At 31.9% G+C, this 20,167-nt stretch overlaps 1 protein-coding gene across 1 annotated transcript; it reads right to left on the bottom strand.

The window, feature by feature from the left end:
• Window positions 1-1,380: 1,380 nt before the first annotated feature.
• LOC120127854 (26S proteasome regulatory subunit 4 homolog B-like) lies at window positions 1,381-2,869 on the bottom strand. Its single transcript, XM_039145664.1, has 4 exons — window positions 2,819-2,869; window positions 1,912-2,157; window positions 1,472-1,641; window positions 1,381-1,402 (listed from the first exon to the last, which is right to left on the bottom strand). The coding sequence occupies exons 1-4, from the start codon at window positions 2,867-2,869 to the stop codon at window positions 1,381-1,383; spliced, it is 489 nt and encodes a 162-aa protein (XP_039001595.1).
• Between the last annotated feature and the right edge of the window lie 17,298 nt (window positions 2,870-20,167).

The raw sequence follows: 20,167 nt of genomic DNA on the forward strand, positions 1-20,167 counted from the left end.
TTTCATCCTTAAGCTTCTCCTTACCTTTAATAATATTTGATATTGATTTCAAGCACTCAATCTAAATGAACATCATTACCAAACATATACAAATCTATTGAGTCTAAATGAACATCATTTCACACATGACACTCTTAGTCTTGTAAATCCCCGATTTTAACAATGTTATATATATATCGTTAATTTTCTGAGATCATTCGGAGTCATTCGATACAACTATTTGATCTTGATTTCAAGCACTCAATCTTAATGAGCATCATTACCAAACATATACAAATCAAACCAAATGATAGAATATTACTAAAATAGGCATACATTAGAAAATAAATTCCTAATAACTCTTCCGATGCTTATTCGATACAACTTCCATGTCACAATATAAATTTTGAGCTTAACACTTTTAATTGACCATTCAAATTCCATTTAATCCAAATTTCACATAACTTTTTCACTTAATGTAACACCCCTAACCCATACCCGAGCTGTCACATTGACTTTTCAAAACATATGTAATTAACAAATAAGAACAATTTAGAATTTAATCAAGAAAAAAAACTATAAACCGTATGTCACTACAGTAAAACAAAGTTTTAGCGGCATTTTTTAGTCATATAACGGCGTTTTAAGTGCCGCTAAAAGCACATGCGGCGATAGTAAAAATGTCGCAAGAAGCACCAGCCATACTAGCTTCGCTAAAGTTAGCGGCGTTTGAGAACAAAAAACGCAGCAATAAGTCAAGATCTATCGCGGCATTTTTGGAAAAAACGTCGTAAAAAGTCGATATCTATAGCGATGTTTCTGGAAAAAACGCCGCAAAAGCTCATATCTATAGCAGGGTTTTCATAAGAAACTCCGCAAAAGGTCAGATCTATAGCGGCATTTTCAGAAGAAACGTCGCAAAAGGTCAGATCTATAGCGGCATTTTTGGAACAAACGCCGCAAAAGCTCAAATCTATAGCAGCGTTTTTGGATACAAACACCGTAAAATGTCATCTCTATAGCTGCATTTTTTGATATAAACGCCGCAAAAGATCTCGTTATAGGAAAAAATAACCATTAATATTTTTTTTGATGCAACTTCCAATTATTCAGATTCTCGCTGATGGTAAATGGTAAGCCATTTTAAATAAATACATAATAGTAGCACCTTCCAAAATACATCAAATACATTGTAACACTTGAAAACCAAATATAGGATAAGGAAGCAATAATCAGAAAATGGAACAGTATTCACAAAGAGAAAAATGAACAAGATTCCAAAAAAATTGAAGAAGCAAATATTCAACCCACAAGCACAATATTTTCTTAGAATCACCAAAAATTCCAATCTTCTTTAACAGAAGCAATTCCAAACATTACAACCACAAATTTAAATAACATTCACAAAATCAGTAACTTGTACCTGGTGCAATATTAATGAGAAATATTCGAAATGTATTTCTACCAAGGCCTGACAGTTTCACTAACTTACCTCTTAGTACAAACTGCATAAATTTCATCAATGAAGACAATTGAAGGGGAAAGATCATCAACAACTCTGAAGAGTTCCCTAACTAATTTTGGGCCATCTCCTAAGTACTTCTGAATTAATTCACTTCCAACAACACGTAAGAAAGTCATTGATGTAGAATTAGAAACTGCCTGGAATAATGTAAGTGACAAAACAAGCTCAGGTATATTTTATAAAGCAGATAAAACCTGCTCAACCATGTGATACCAGTTTAAACAAGGTCTCATGGACAATGTAAAAAATTATTAGCAATTGCATATTACACGCAAAATCACAAGTCCATGCTATCCCTCTACTCCAAATTTTAGAAGCTTATCATGTTGTCCAGACATGTTTTTCCTCCCAACCAAACAACTTGCATGGTAAGAAAAATGTCTTTCTGGAGATAAATGAAAACACACCTTTGCAAGCAAGGTCTTGCCTTTCCCAGGCTCTCCATACAAGATGAATCCTTTCGAAGGTTTGATACCAATGTCCTCATATAGTTCAGGGTGAGTCAAAGGGAGCTCAACTGCCTCTTTAATCTCCTGTATTTGAGCATCCAAACGTCCTATATCTGCATAAGATTCCAATAGAGCCTTTTCGACCTTCATCACTGATACTATGGGATCAACTTCATCTTGCAGAACTCCAACAGCAGAAAGAACCTGAGAACATACAATAACCTAGCATGAATTTCCTTCCAAGAATACAAGAAATATCAAACATAATGCCTTAAAGTTGCTTACAATCCAGTCAAATGAGATGCAGAACCCTTAAATAGAAGAAGAGGTATCTGATTTACCCTGTCAAGATTTATAGACCCAAACAGTACACCCAACCATAGGAATATCACCAACTATGATAGAAAACTTGATAAGCAAATACCCATCATGGGCTTGCTATCAATCATCAGTCACTCAAATTTATTTGAGATAACTTCTAGTTTGAGATCTAAAGAATGAATTGAACTCATTTATGAATTTAGCTTTGATTAAAGGTTCAAATTTTAAAGCTCGTCAATCTAAGCTAAAGCAATCATATGATTAAAATCCAGTTACTTGTTTATTCAAATTTCACAAGATATCTAACATATATGAAAATTTAGCAACCATAATTCTAAAATCTGGATAACAACATTTTCTATTATTTTACAGCTACACAACCAAAATACCATAATTTCCCTAGCATAGACTCTAAATGCAAATTAAAGAATTCATTAATCTATTAGCTAAAAGAATTCTTATATCGTTTTCCTCTAAACTCTCTAATAAAGACAAAGTAACCATAAACTAAAACAAAAACAATAAAGATTGAGACTTTAATTACCTTATTGTGCATCAAAATAGCACATCCAGGCTCCAACAGATCAATACCCATAAACATATAACCCGATCAATACCCATAATCCAGTTCCTTGGGAAAAACAAAAAACAACCGGGAAACAAAATTTATGTAAGCTGGTTGGTGTGGAAATAAACGGAGATAGTTGTTGAAGTCTGGGAACTGAGAGTAGTGCTGAAGCTGTTGCCAAATCTGAGATTTATCAACCAAAGAAGATGGCAAAAATAGAACATTAATTTGTTGAGACCACAAATGGATAGATCGATGTACTTAGGAAGAAAACTTCTACAATAATAACAGCCAAATCAACCAAAATCATGCCTATCTAGAACCTTAGTTTACTGCAAAAAGTAATTTGTGTCCATGGATTAGTAAGAACAAGACCCGTTTCCCCTCTAATTTATTACAGAACCAGATACCTCAAGATTCCAGATATAAGTCAACATCTAAAATGTATCAGCATCTGTTGTAATGTTTGAGCTATTTTGCATGCCACTGATGCATGATAAGGATTGTCTTAGTTATAGGAAAAATAGAAGGTTACATACCTCTCCTGTAAATTGCACAGTTGTATACTTGTTGTCGATTCCAATATACTTGTTTTCGATTCCAGATGTTCCTTCAAATACCTAACCAAAGTGCCACGTAAGTAGAGTATACTATAAAGAAACAGATCCTCTATTAATGAAATCACTGCATCAAACCTTGCACCATAATATAAGCCTCAAATATTGCAAACCTTGCACCATAATATAAGCCTCAAATATTGCATGGTGAAGAAGTTGACATTATTCCTTTTGGCATGAACACATAACAGGAATTCATAGTTATAAAGGAATGCTAAAGAAACTAAGAAGGAAATTACCTGAACAAAAGCCTTTTCCCCATTAACTTCTAGGACTTGACCACGTCTAGTTGTTCCATCCCCTAAATGAATATTAACTATTTCTTGAAACTTAGGGCCCTATAAAAAGCATGAACCCCAAAATGAAGAAAAGTTGAAATCAAAACTATAAAAGATTGACAACAGTAATAGCTATGTTTCTTGGACTCGGATGTAAGTGTCTGATACAAGTATGTATTCGACAAGAGTATGTTTATTTTTCTAAGTTTCCCATGTACTTTAAGGGTTCTGAAAGGGTCATATCAACATTCCTATGTCTAGATATGCTTTGGATTCAGGTATCAAAACCAGATACTTCACGAAGTGAATATTCAAAGCAACATAGGTTACTAGATAATGAGTGAGAGAAACAGAATTTGACTTCACTTTATCAAGGATTACCAATGGCTCCGTAACTCCGAAATAGTTCTATGTTCTATAATTAACTCAAGAAAATAAAGATGGTTATTAGTGATAACACTTCTTTCATGCAACGGATCCCTTCTTATTGCAACACAGGTGGTAGTTTAACCAAAGTGTTATCAACAATTTCTCTCTCGTTATTAAACGGAACATTCAAATCATATAGGAAACATTAATTTTAACATAAGCAAATCGAGTTGCTTATAATGATCGTGCAGCTGATATAAAGCAAGAAAGTTTACCCATGCAAATTTCTAGTGTTTCATCCTCCATCTTATTATTTTTTTCTGCCATACCCATCTACACCAGAAGGAGAAAGAGATTTAATTATTGGGAGAAAATAAAATAAATAAGTAAACAAAATATGATTAAAACAAAAGACGAGATTTCCAGTCTCAACCACTCCAAAAAATTATCTAGAAACTTGAAAATTAGTTAGACATGTCAGGCTTCATTCTCTCCATCACTTTTTTGATTATTTAAAACACACCGTTAATCTTCGTACAATCTACCAATATATATTAATCACGTCATTGTAAAATCAGAGAACCAAAGTTGTGTTCAAAATAGATAGTTAAATTCTGCCTCGCCTAACTAAACTAAAAAAGCAAAGTGACAGATCATTGAGCTTGAATAGTTAGTAATGGTTCAGATTATAGTTGAAATTTAAAGTTGAAGTTCCTTTATCTTCCTTCAATTTTTCATTGGCCAAACCGAATCCCAGAACCAGGTAACATTTCTAACAAAGAAACTTAAATAATAAATACTTCTTATATTAAGAATCGATCAAAAACAAATAAATGCAAAAAATTTAAATATAGCGAAAAAGATAAATGTAAAATCAGTAGGACGAACGAATCGAGTAGAACTGGATACTGTAAAATCGGATTAAATGAATAAAACTGCAATTAATTGGTGGGAACTTACCTCTGTGAGTGTGTGATCGGATTAAATGAATAAAACTGCAATAAATTGATGGGAACTTACCTTGGTGTGGGTAAATTATTTTAGATAATGGTATTGGGAAAAAGAATTTGTGACATAATGGTTCGGAAGAATTATTTCAGTAGGGTATTTAAAAATCAGAATTTGGGATCAACATGAAGCTATAGCCGAATGTAAACCTAAGGCGGAAACTGAACTTAGGTTTATTAAGAACTGGAATTTCATATTGAAAGCAATTGGGATTATGAAGCAAATTGAATTTCAATACCAAGAGAAATTGGATTGTAAATACGGGATTAATTAATTTTATGAAGAAAATTGGGATTATGAAGCAAATTGATTGTGTTGATCCAAGAATAAGATAAAAAAGTGTGCTTACCTTTTTGTGATTGAAACGGGGGCTTCCTTGTTTTGCGAATTAATCAAAACAGGGAACCCTTTTTGTGTTACAACGGTTACCGATTTTGTTTTCAATGGCTCCATAAAGGTGAGGGAAATTTCTTGTTATTAACAACTGAAACAAAGAGAAAGTGATTGAAAATTTCTACAGAGATGCTTCGATTAGGGGTTTAGGTTTAACTTTCGGTGAGAAAGAAAAAATAGGTGAAATGGGAAAAATAATAGGTAAAAAGGGGTCGGGGTTTAAAAATTGTAAACTTGTGGCGTTTGTAAAAACAAACACCACTAACATACAAGTCTTTAGCAGTATTTGTATAGAAATGCTACTAAAGCACGAGTCTATTACAAACACCACTAAAAGACAAGTCTTTAGCTTAGCGGTGTTTGTATAAAAACGCCAATAAAGTACGAGTATTTAGCGGCGTTTGTATAAAAACGCCAATAAAGTACGAGTCTATAGCTGGGTTTTTACAAAAACGCCACTAAAGTACGAGTCTATAGCGGCGTTTGTCTAAAAACATCACTAAAGTATAGTCTTTAGCGGCGTTTTTATACAAACGCCAATAAAGTACAGTCTTTAGCGGCGTTTGTTTAAAGCGCCGCTATGTACCCATTTTACTATAGTGAGTTAAATAAGATAAACATTTCAAATTCATATTAAATAAAAGCTTTGATAGTTTACATAAGTACAAAATATATGAGTTTACAAAAATCGATCAGAGCATTTTAAATTAAACGTATAATACATGCCAACAATTTATAAAATTAACAAAAACCTACATTTAATTTGTCTTGATCTGATCTTCAAGGTATGCTATCCTCGATAACTCAATATTCCACTTTCTTGAAACCTACGCGTGAGAAAATCACACGCTAAGTCGATGACTTAGTGAGGCAACTACTAGAGTACTAAATTAGTAAACAAAATCTTATTTGTTTTTATTAAAACATTTTATAAGGAACTCTCATTATTTTCGATATCAAAAAGGTATATTCATGTACATTATTCACTTTGTATAGCTTTGTTTTAAATGCCCAATGTATACTACTGAGAACTCTAGGCATTTGAGTATATTGAGGTTGTGCACTAATGTTGTCACCACAGCTCGTAATTTGCACCGAAGTGCCACATAATTATCCCGAAGGACCACATAGGTTGCACTGAAGTGCCACATAGGTTTCCACCGAAGTGCCATATAATTATCCCGAATAACCACATAAACCCTCGACTCTTGGCATACCCTATACCTCTAATCCTCATACATATACCTTGGGTTATTAATCATATAATTATTTTCAATAAGTATTCCAAGTGTTTCTTATTCACATAGTTGCTTTCACATAGGGTTATTTCACATACACTTGTTTAAAGTTCACATTTCCATAATCATATAATCATAAAAATTAGATTATATAATATAAATTGAATAAAACATTGCAATATAACATAAAATAAATTATAAAGTTTTTGATCGAAAACATTGAGGTTGGCTTATCGTAAGCCTTCCTCAATACTATTACAAAACAAGAAGATGCACTCACATTTGCCTCACTAAAGTTCTAAGCAAAATCCTTAATCCCTTCGAATCGGTATTTAATATTTCGAGCTGACCGGAAGTTGATTACGTCAATCACTACACAAAACAATCGAAAATCAATATCGTTCTTCGAATCACTTATTTCCAATTAGAATAACACAAGAAACACTTAATTTCCATTTCATGCCTTGAAGTATTGGTACTAACACTACAATATTGATACTTCTCTTCAGGGGTATCGATACCTCCTCATGGTACCGATACCGTTTTTGCATTCTGTAATTGCTTCTTAAAAAAATGGTATCGATACCTTTCCCCTGGTATCGATACTTCCAACTCAGTATCGACACCCTCTTCAACTGGTATCAATTATATCCTTAAGAAATACATAGATTTATCCCTTGAAGTATCGATATTGTTCTAACGGTACCGATACTCGAAGCCCAGAAAATCTTCCTAATTCTCTTATTTTTATCCCACATTAAACCTTTAAACTCACCCTTATACATTGACACTAACTTGACTTCTTTTATTTCTCCTAATTAATCAAAATCCCGTTTGAACACTTGGATCTCAAAATCATACCAAAATTTCAAACATGTTCTTAACCATTTCTAACACTCCTAACTCTTAAGTTAGATCATTGACAAGTCAAATATCTCATTAAAACTTCAAAAGCTACTCCCTATCAAAATTTTATTTCTAAACTCATTTTATAATTTCATCTCTAATTTACTCATTTTGTTCTTTTAATCCTATATCAGCTTTTCTTAAGCTTATATAACACCCAAGCTTCCAATACCAACCCAAAATTGAAGAAACCATCATATTTACAAAAACATACATTTGCTAATGAAGTTCACGGCAAGAAGAAGAGAAAGAAAGAGTTACAGACAATTCTCTCTTTTTACCACATACTTATCCAATATGAAAGAAAATAAAATGTCCTTCCCTATAAATTACCATTTTGCCCTTGTTAACAATCTATATTTACTATCAAACCCTACACAGAAATTCCACCATAAATCCTTGAATTAATCAAATTATTCTAATTCAACCACTGAGTTTAAAATTCTTACATTTTGGCCGCTGACCCAATGATTGAGATGTTACACTTAAGGTCCCAACCTTTCCATATTTGTGATTTAAACCTCAATTTTTACAAGTTTTTCATAAAAATCCAATTTCACATTCTAACTTCAATTTCAACACTAAAACATTAATTTCCAGCATAATACCTCAACTATTGAACAATTACATAACAATCCACTTTTTTTCCAAAATTATTAATTTGGTCCCCCAATTTTTAAAAAATTACATAATGGTTCCAAAATTTTTCTAAGCCTTGAAGAATACTTCTTACATCATTTCCAGCCCCTACACAATTTCCATAATTTTTCTCATCCTCTAGAGTCAATGTCGAATGCTTTGTATGTTCAAGATTAGGGTTTCAATGATTTTACTTTAATTTCATTCAATTCGAGCATGAAATCAACTTCGATTCAACCTTATAAAATCTCTACAATCAAACTTGTAACTTTATTTCATCAAAACACATCTTTCTCCCAAGATTAAGGTTATTCTGAAACTTTATATGTTCATATAATCATGTACAAGTGATTTTAATCATCAATCAGCTTGGAAATGACTCTACAGCCTCAAAAAATCAAAATTCTTCATCAATTCCATAAACCCTAATGTGAACATAAACCCTAGAATTTGGGATTTTTAAACACAAACCAAATTAGCAAACAATAATGGTACCAAATGATACACTTTTTCAAATAGAATAATTTTCTATTCCATGACCATGGGGTTGATTTTATCGAAGCTTACATTAAATGTTTTCTTAATTTCATGTTAGTTTAACCTTAAATGAATTTTTAATTCATTTAATGGGAAATGTCTATTTTACCATTAATGAACAAATTAAACATGGAAATAAATATCAAATCCAATGATCCATATATTTTCCATCATTTTAACATGTGTAAATAATATTTTAAGCCTAATTTATCATCCTTCAAATTTTCCCGGAATTTCTACAAGATCCATTTACAGAATTCTTACCGGACTTTAACACCTTATAGTTTGCAACATAAATTTTGGATCAAGAATATGATTTCCATAAAACCCCATTATCAATTTTTGGAATAAAATTCTTTTTGGGAAATTATCATTTAGGTCCTAATTTTTTCCTATTTTTATACTAGGCCATTAAACTTTAAAATTTCAACTTTTGGTCACTAACCAAACTTTTAGGGTATTACAATGTGTCTTGAACATCCACTATCAGGTAACATGAATTTAAACTTTTGTTTTGTGCCTTGTAGTAATGCTTCACCTATAAAATAGATTAAGTTTTGATTTTAAGTACCAAAATTCTTTTGGGTCCATTAGCATTATTTCCCAATAACCTTATCCCCTGGTATCCATTTTTCAAGGATATCCTTATCATAGTTGCAATAAGTTCTTGAGGGACCCATATGCTTCTAATAACTTTTCTATATGAGGTTCTTTGGGGACCTCTATGTTTGTAATAATTAAAGTTATTTTTAACATACATCTAAATCCAACAGTCCAAATTAAACATGGAAATAAATATTCAAATCCAATGATCCATATTATTTTCCATCATTTTAACATGTGTAAATAATATTTTTAAGCCTAATTTATCATCCTTCAAATTTTCCCGGAATTTCTACAAGATCCAATTTACAGAATTCTTACCGGACTTTAACACCTTATAGTTTGCAACATAAATTTTGGATCAAGAATATGATTTCCATAAAACCCCATTATCAATTTTTGGAATAAAATTCTTTTTGGGAAAATTATCATTTAGGTCCCTAATTTTTTCCTATTTTTATACTATGGCCATTAAACTTTAAAATTTCAACTTTTGGTCACTAACCAAACTTTTAGGGTATTACAATGTGTCTTGAACATCCACTATCAAGGTAACATGAATTTAAACTTTTGTTTTGTGCCTTGTAGTAATGCTTCACCTATAAACATAGATTAAGTTTTGATTTTAAGTACCAAAATTCTTTTGGGTCCATTAGCATTATTTCCCAATAACCTTATCCCCTTGGGTATCCATTTTTCAAGGATATCCTTATCATTAGTTGCAATAAGTTCTTTGAGGGACCCATATGCTTCTAATAACTTTTCTATATGAGGTTCTTTGGGGACCTCTATGTTTGTAATAATTAAAGTTATTTTTAACATAGTTGGGTTTTGAATGTTCACCTTTTTCAAATCTTTATGTCTCAACATATTTCAAAGAAGCTTTTAGATCATCAATATTCCTTTGATGATTATCATTAATCTTTGAAAGAGTGTTATGCAAATCTTGATTTTTCTTTTCATACGCTTCAAGTTTGACTTGCATAGCTTTGACTTGACTTTCAAGCACAAGATTAGTCTTAGAAATGAGATCATTTTAATTTTGGAAATATTTTTCTAATTTTTAGAAATAATGATCTCAAATTCTAAGGCTAATTCATCATAAGCTCTTGCAATTTATCAATAGAATAATCATATGAAATAAATGGATTAAAGGTTATGTTAGAATCACCTTTTATGGACATGAGACACAAGTTGGATTCTTCTTCATCCTCTTATTGAAGGACTCATCATTACTCTATGTAGCTACATGTGTCTTGTGTTTCCTTTTGGAGGATCTCTTCTACTTCAATTATAGGCATTCAAACTTGACGTGCTCGGGCTTTTTGCACTCAAGAATCTAGTTATCGATGCTTTAAGTTGTAGAGCGACTACCAATTTGAAAGTTATGTTTACTAGCATGAGTTTATATGATGATGGTACTTTGTTAGCTAAAATTCAAGTTAAGCCTACCTTGGAAACTGAGATTAAATCGAAGCGACCTCTCAATGTATCCTTGCTTCCATTTGCAAAACGAGTTGAGCAAAGTTCTGATTTTAAGTACACCTTCGATGAGAATGATGTTTTGTGCTTCTAAGGATGTTATTTTGTGTCAAATGATCGTGATTTGCGACATGTTATTTTATAAAAAGCTCATGATAGTCCTAATTCTATGTATCTCGGTAAGATTAAGATGTATTAGAATCTCAAAGAAATGTATTATTGGTTTGGTTTAAAAAGAGTTGTCAATAAGTGGGTGGCTAAGTGTTTGACCTTAAGCAAGTGAAGGTTGGACATCATTTTTCGTCTGGTTTACTTCAACTCATTCGAATTCCAAAGTGGAAATGGGAGAAAATGACTGGATTTTGTTACTAGATTACGTTTGATGCATTCCAAGGATTCAGTTTGGGTTATAGTTTGTCGTCTCACTAAGTCTGCCCACTTGATTTCAGTTTGGACTTGCTTTACTTTGGATAGATTGACTTAGTTAAATATTTCTAATATTATTCACCTTCATGGGGTTCCCTTGTCTATTATTCTTTATTGATATTCGAGGTTTATATTATGATTCTAGAAGGCTCTCTATAAGGATTTAGGTACTCAATTGAATTTTAGTATGACTTATAACATGTAATTTGATGAACAGTCTAAGCGGGTTGTTCATATTCTAGATGATGTGTTGAGAGGATGCGTTATAGATTTATAGGATAGTTTAGAGGATCAGTTGCCATCGGATGAGTTTTCCTACAACAACAATTATCAGATTAGGAATCAGATGGAACTGTACTAGGCCTTGTATAGTTATAGGTGTCGTATTGTGTTATGCTAACTGAGTTGTCTAAGAAGAGGGTTGTAGAACTCGATCTTATTTAGGAGACTGAGGGTACGATTAGGTTGATTTAGGATAGGCTTAAGGCTACATTTGATTTAAAAAAAGTCTTATATCGTTCTGAAGAGATGGAAGATCGAGTTTAGTTGGGGTGACCAAGTCTTTTTGAACGTTTATCCTTGAAAGAAGGTCTTCAGATTTGACCGTAAAGGAAATTTGAGTATAAGGTTTTTGGTCCTTAGAAGATTTTGTGTTGAGTTGGACCAGTTACTTATTAGCTTGAGTTATCGCTTGAGCTTGAGTGTGTTCATGATGTCTTTCATGTTTCTTTGTTGAGGCGTTGTCATTCTGATTCGTCTCACATCATTTCTATTAAGTATTTTAAGTTGATTCCTAATCTTTGTAATACCCATTTTATGTATATGTTTCCATACACAAGTCATAGGTGTCACATGACTTTTAAAAACGTTCATCCATTTGTAAAACCTATACAATTTTGTTTTAAATTTAAAACTAAAAACATCTTTATACAACAATAAAACAGTCGTTAAAACCTATTATCAGAGTTATCACTTTAAATACATTCTAGAGCAATTTTTCTTAATTTTGATTACATGCCAATAATATTTTAAAATAAACCTGATTGTCCTACTGTTACTGATGAAAGTCAACCTTAGATTGATGACAGTTTCTACTGCTCCCAGCACCCAACTAGTCTTCGATGTTACCTACACGTGAAATCAACACACATTAAGTATATAATTAGTGAGCCGTAATATTGTAAAAAACATTAATGTATACATAAGTATATTTTGGTTATTTGGTTTTGAACTAATTCGTATCATCCATAAGGATTATATAAGTCTCTATTATTTAAATTAAATTTCTTTCATACTATCATCGTAAACATTCTTGGTATTTCCAACATACTTTTCTTTCTGTGCATTTTCCGCATTATTCTTTAGTACTTATTCATTATTTTTCATTTAAGGCATCATTTCATGCCTTTAATGCACCGTTATGCATTTCATTTATAGCATCCTTTCATGCCTTTAATGCACCATTTTGCATTTCATTTATGGCATCCTTTCATGCCTTTAATGCACCATTATGCATTTCATTTATGGCATCCTTTCATGCCTTTAATGCATCGTTATGCATTTCATTTAGGGCATCCTTACATGCATTTAAAGCATCGTTACGCATTTCATTTATGGCATCCTTTCATGCCTTTAATGCACCCTTATGCATTTTATTTATGACATCCTTTCATGCCTTTAATGCACCGTTATGCATTTTATTTATGGCATCCTTTCATGCCTTTAATGCACTATTATTCATTTCATTTATGACATCCTTTCATGCCTTTAATCCACTGTTATGCATTTCATTTATGGCATCATTTCATGCCTTTAATCTCAGTTCAGTATTTAGTCTTTTATCCTAAAGGCATTTAACCTTTCTACTAACTTGCATTATTGGCACTTTTCTGCCAAATGCACAGTTAGGCCTTTAGTCTTTTATTTTAGAATAGTTTATACTCTAATAATTATTCCTAATATCAATTAACTCTTTCAATTCATTATAAGCTTTATAGTTTGCACACGTAGTGCCAATACGGTAATTCACAAACTTATTATAATTTATGTGGGTTGCACACCCACTACCAATATGGAAATTCATAAACTTATTATGAATTTCTTAGTTTTTGCATACATAGTGCCATTTGGTAATCACCATACATATATTAAGCAATATGCATCTATGACTATCATAACATATAAGTACATAATAAATGCATACACCTGGCTTGCCTCGCTATTATATCCAAAATGCAAATCTGACTACTCAACATTCTTTAAAGACATATATCATACTAAATATTAGTATATTCCCTAACATTTATACTCTAATAATATTCACAAGTATTATTATTTAAATTTCTATAACAATTTCAGCTTATCTTATAATTTATGCCTCAATAATATCGGTACCCCTACCATGGTATCGATACTACTATACTGTGGTACCGATACTCCCTTACAGTATCGATACCATTTTTGCATTATGTAACCAATGATATCGATACCTTCTCTATAGTATCAATCCCTCTCAGTATCGATACCAAGTGCATTTGTATCGATACTATTCAACTGATTCTTCCAATTTTAAGCCTACAGTATTGATACTGTTCTATCAGTACTAATACCCTTATCCAGATTTTCCATTTTTCAGCCCGATTCTTACCCAAATTTGGTCAAATTTCCTTATGTTTACACCCAGTAATACTATCAAACTCTTCTCTATTTATCCCTACTAACTTTATTTTCATTGAGCTTCTTCTAAAATCTAATTTCTCCAAAGAACATACCAAACCAAGAATCATACTACTTTTTCACACATGTTTTTAATCACATATAATGGTTCTAATATCTTATTTTACTCTTTTCCAAGTAAAATATACTTTTAAACTTCAATAAAACTCATTTTTCATCATATTACTTAAAAACCCATTTTCTTTAATCACAAATAATTCAATAATCACTTAGTTTTAATCCCATTTAAACATTCCTTAAGCTTCTGCATCACTTAAGGTTTCAAAACTAACCATAAACTAAAAGAAAAACCAATTTAAAGAAAGCTCACCTTCGACTATGGAGGATAGCATGGGACGAGCAAGAGGAGAATAAAATAACTTAATCGACTTACCATCTTTTTTATAAATATCCCAACTAAAATAACTTTTAAATCCATTTCCATCTAAAGGACTAAAATGCCTTTTTCATTCTTCTATTCTTACTAATTAGTCTTAAACACAAATCCTCGTTCATTTTCTTATACTTTACCATATATTCGATTAAATCTTCCAAATTTTAAATCATTTCAATATAGTCACTAACCCGATATTTGGGGTATTACAATTCTCCCCTTAAAAAAATTTTGTCCTCAAATTTTAAGTACCTAATATGAAGAGGTGTGGAAACTGCTTCCTTATGTCCTCCTCATTTTCCCAAATAACTTCTTTTACTTTATGGTTTTGCTAAAATACTTTAACTAGAAGAATCTTTTAATTTAAACAAATTTAAGGGTGTTCTGTACTTTCTCCCTTACAAAACTTCATACGGGGCCATCTTAATACTCGATTGGTAATTATTGTTATATGCAAATTCTGCTAAAGGCAAATTCCTTTCCCATGATCCTTTAAATTCAATCACATATGCCCTTAGTATATCCTTCAATACCTGAATAATTCATTATGACTGCCCATCTATTTATGGATGAAAAGTTATGCTAAAGTTCAATCGAGTACCCAATGCCTCACGCAAGGACTTCCAAAACCTTTAAGTAAACCTTTGGTCTCGATCGAACACTATTGATATAGGCACTCCATGTAGCCGAACTATCTCTTATGTGTATAACATTTATCCATCTAATAATATGTTCGTATCAAAATGATGTGAATTATCTTGGTAATTGTATCAACAATCACCTATATTGAGTCTCTCTTGCTAGATGTCAAAGATAGCATTGTAACAAAGCCCACAATGACTTGTTTCCCTTGTCCATTCTTGAATCTATATCGAATGAAACAATCCACAAGAAACTCGATTTTCAGTTTTCCTCTATTGGTACATCAGACATTTTGTCATAATTTCTGTGATAGCTCTTTTCAAACTAGGTCACCAACTCGACTCTTTAAAACTTGGTACATTTTATTTCCATCTAAATGCATAATCATCTAAATTAATGCCCTAAATAGATTATCTTTCCTTAGATCTTCATCGTCAAAAATACAATTGGGATAGTATTGATCTCAAGTCTGAGGATCATACATATAGTCATCACTATGAGCAATGTTATGACTGTCACATAATAATCCAAGACATATACTCATGGTGGGTCAATCCAATACATTGTTCTCTAATAATATAATCGTGTATCAATTCTAACATCTCTATATCAATGACAACTCGTTGTCATCAATCAATAACATGTTAGTCTTAAGCGTATTATTATTGTCCATGCCCATAATAATACTTGACTAGGGATCTTTTAATAATAACAATTACGTCATTATATGGACTTTATTATCTTCCAATTTATGTTAAACACATATATATAACTGAAAATAATAGCGGCAATGCCTTTATTCAATAAAATCGGTAAATAAAAGTATTATTATAATCATTATATGATTGGTCTTTGGGCATACTCTAACAATCTCCCACTAGCACTAAGACCAATCACTCATATATCTAATACCGAGTGACTCAGTGTGACGATCATGCCTCTGCTGTGTAAGAGGCTTTGTCAAGGGATCATCAATGTTGTCATCCGTGTGTACTCTACATATTTCCACATCTCCTCGATCAATGATCTCTCGAATGAGATGAAAACCCCTAAGAATATGTTTGGATCATTGTTGAGATCTGGGTTCATTTGCTTGTGCAATGGCTCCATTATTTTCACAATGGAGTTTTACAACATCTGATATGCTGGGAACAACCCCTAATTCCATTATAAACTTCTTGATCCAAACAACCTCTTTTGCTGCTTCATTGGCTATAATGTATTTGTCGTAACCGGTTTTCACCCGGGCACGAAAATTTTACTCGGTGGGAAAAATAAAATGAATAAGTAAATGATTTTAATTTAAAAAAAATGTTTTGGGAGTCGCCATTGACCTTTTTTGATTAGGTAGGTCGAATACCTAAAAATTATCTTTTAAAAGAGTTTTTAAGAAAACATCAGTTAAAAGATAAACTGATCTGCGTTTTAAACAAAAATTCATTCTTTTTAATAATAAAAAGGGGTTCGTGGTCGATTACGTTTGGGGAAGGATTAGCACCCCCACAACGCCTAAAATTGGTACTCATTAATTATAAATTGTCTCTATTATTAAAAATTTAAAAATTCAAAAATATATTTAATTCATAATCCTGTTATTTATTAATATAATATATTAATATTTATTTTTTAAACAAGATACTTATTTACTTAGAAATATCAGAAAAGGGCTTCTAGGTGCTTTAAGACAACTCTTTCCTTAAAATAAATAAATAAATAAATATTAATAAAATATTTATCTTAAAATAATAAAATATTAGTAAATTATTTATTTAAAAAGATCAGAAAATGGACATCCAGTTGCTTTAAGACTTCCCTTTCTTAATATTTAAAAATAATAATTTTCTTTAATAAAACAACATGTGTTTTCTTGTTTTTATAAGTAAGATATTTATTTATTTTTAAAATATCAGAATAGGACATCTAGTTGCTTTAAGACTGCCATTTTCTTTGATATTAAAATAAATAAATATTATTATTTAAACCAATATATATATATATATAATTATATAATAAAAATAATAATGAAAGTAATAATTTACATATATATTAAAAGTAATAATAATATTGCAAATAAATAAATAAATTAAATATAAAAAAACTATAGTATTAAAATATAAATTATCTAAATTAATGAACATAACTTGAAATATTATAAAACATAAATATTAACAATGTAACTTAACCTATATAATTATACGTGATTAAAATAAATATTAATTAAATAATAAGGGACTAAATCGGTTATTTACCCTAAAGTATGTAATTATACTGGAAAGGACTAAAATAATATAGAATAAAATTAGGAGACTAAATTAAAATATATGAAAGTTTATTGTAGTGACTAAATTATAATAAACACAAAATTTAAATAACGAATTAAAAGGCATAAAAGTCAATTTCAGTGACTAAATTACAAGGATTACAAACTAGCATGGCTGCGGAAAGGGTTTCTCCATGCGCAAAATTACAGATATACCCCTCCTAAAATGGCGTCGTTTGGGAAGGGGTATAAATACCCTAAATGGCTAGCCCTTCGGGCCAGCATCCTCATTTCTTCTATTCTTCTTCTCTCTCAGAAATGAGAGAAGAAGAGCTCTCTCCCCTCTCTCTTAATTTCCCTCCTCTAAGGGAAAAGAATTCCGGTCGTCCGCCTTACTCCGGCGCCGGTAGCCATCGCCGACCAACGTTCAAGGTGGCCAGAATTTGGAAAATTATCCCAAACCGTAGATCTCTATATCCTAAGGTCAAATATGACCTCTATTTATCCTAAAAACCCTTAGAATTTCCTAGATCTAGGATTTTACCTTCGAAATCCGAAGGTTTCCGGCGATGTTTCAAATGCCTCCGATGACAAAGTAAGCTCTCTCTTCTCTTCTCTTTTTTTTTTACTGGTTTTCTGTTGATTGGGATCGTTGGTAGCTTTCTGTCTTCCTTCGTTTTTCTTCTCTCGTCTTTGTTCTCTGTTGCTGTCCTCTTGCTCTCGGGTTCTTCGTTTTTGTTTTTCTGTCCCCTTCTTCGTTTTGCAGGATCCGGTGGCTTTTATAGCCACCATGGAGCCATGCTCGGACTGGTCACAAGAGCAGATTTCGGTGATTCACCGAACTATGTGGTGACTCACCCCTAGAGCAACAACGTGGGTGGCCATCTGGGTCTTCTGGAGCCTTCGACCAGGGGTGGCTGGAATGCTCTTGGAGGCGGCGACTGCCGCGTGGCCCTAGGGTGATGATACCCTAGGGTTTGTTGCTGGGATCATCTAAATCGTTGGATCTAAGTTAGATCCAACGGCTGACAAGGGGAGGCGACTAGAAGCTTAGATGGAAACCCTAGTTGTGTTTTAGGGTTTTTGGTGGGTTTGGGCCATCTGTTCAGGCCTAGGATTTGTATTTGGGCTCCCGGGGTCTGGCCTTGTAATAATTATTTAATAATAATATAATATATATAATAAGAATAATATTTATAATAATAATAATAATTTTAATAATAATTAAGTAAAATGAAAAATTAGTGTTTACAGCTGCCCCTCTTTACTTATTCTTGTGTTAACAAGAATAGAGCAAAGAAGAAAAAGACAATAATTTTTCATTTGGTAAGATGGAAATGTTTGAAAACATCATGCACTGAAGGGCTTACAGATGACCCGGAGGTTTTGAAAACATCAAGCACTAAAGGGCTTACAGATGACCCGAAGGTTTTGAAAACATCAAGAACTGAAGGGCTTACAGATGACCCGAAGGTTTTGAAAACATCAAGCACTGAAGGACTTACAGATATGGGAAATAGTTTACTAAGTAAGAAACTATGAAAATCGTTTTCTTACTATTCAACAATTTCATTTTCAGAAAAGATTGAATGAGAAACTATGGAAAATCGTTTTATCATTCTTTTTCAAAATAACTTGTTGATTGGGTAACATGCCCCATTTCAAAATAACTCGAAATAACTGTCTTAAGCGAGATAAATCTTTGTTTTAAGAAAAACAATCTCAAGTGAGATAAATTTTTGTTTCAAGTGAAACTGTCTCAAGAGAGACAAAATTTGTTTTAAGAAAAATAATCTCAAGTGAGATAAAGTTCTGTTTCGAGTGAAACTGTCTCAAGCGAGACAAATTTTGTTTTAAGAAAAACAATCTCAAGTGAGATAAAGTTCTGTTTCGAGTGAAACTGTCTCAAGCGAGACAAATTTTGTTTTAAGAAAAACAATCTCAAGTGAGATAAAGTTCTGTTTCGAGTGAAACTGTCTCAAACGAGACAAATTTTGTTTTAAGAAAAACAATCTCAAGTGAGATAAAGTTCTGTTTCGAGTGAAACTGTCTCAAGAGAGATAAATTTTAGTTTAAGAAAAACAATCTCAAGTGAGATAAAGTTCAGTTTCGAGTGAAACTCTCTCAAGCGAGACAAATTTTGTTTTAAGAAAAACACTCTCAAGTGAGATAAAGTTCTGTTTCGAGTGAAACTGTCTCAAGCGAGACAAATTTTGTTTTAAGAAAAACAATCTCAGGTGAGATAAAGTTCTGTTTCGAGTGAAACTGTCTCAAGCGAGACAAATTTTGTTTTAAGAAAAACAATCTCAAGTGAGATAAAGTTCTGTTTCGAGTGAAACTGTCTCAAGAGAGACAAATTTTGTTTTAAGAATAACAATCTCAAGTGAGATAAAGTTCTGTTTCGAGTGAAACTGTCTCAAGCGAGAAAAATTTTGTTTTAAGAAAAACAATCTCAAGTGAGATAAAGTTCTGTGAAAACATCCTCCACTGTAGGTCTTATGGATGTGGGAAATAGTTTACTAAGTAAGATACTATGGAAATCGTTTTCTTACTTTTCAACAATTTCATTTTCAGAAAAGATTGAATTAGAAACTATGAAAATCGTTTTCTCATTATTTTTCAAAATAACATGTTGATTGGGTAACATGCCCCAATCTCAACATAATGTTGTTGGAAATAGTTTACTAAGTAAAAAAGCTAAGAAAATCGTTTTCTTACTTTTCAACAATTTCATTTTTGAAAAGATAAAATGAGAAACTATGGAAATCGTTTTCTCATTATTTTTCAAAATATCATGTTGATTGGGTAACATGACCCA

The sequence above is a fragment of the Hibiscus syriacus genome, unplaced genomic scaffold (genome assembly GCF_006381635.1).
Source record: "Hibiscus syriacus cultivar Baekdansim isolate YM2019G1 unplaced genomic scaffold, ASM638163v2 tig00001478_pilon, whole genome shotgun sequence".
Classification (NCBI taxonomy): Eukaryota; Viridiplantae; Streptophyta; class Magnoliopsida; order Malvales; family Malvaceae; genus Hibiscus; species Hibiscus syriacus.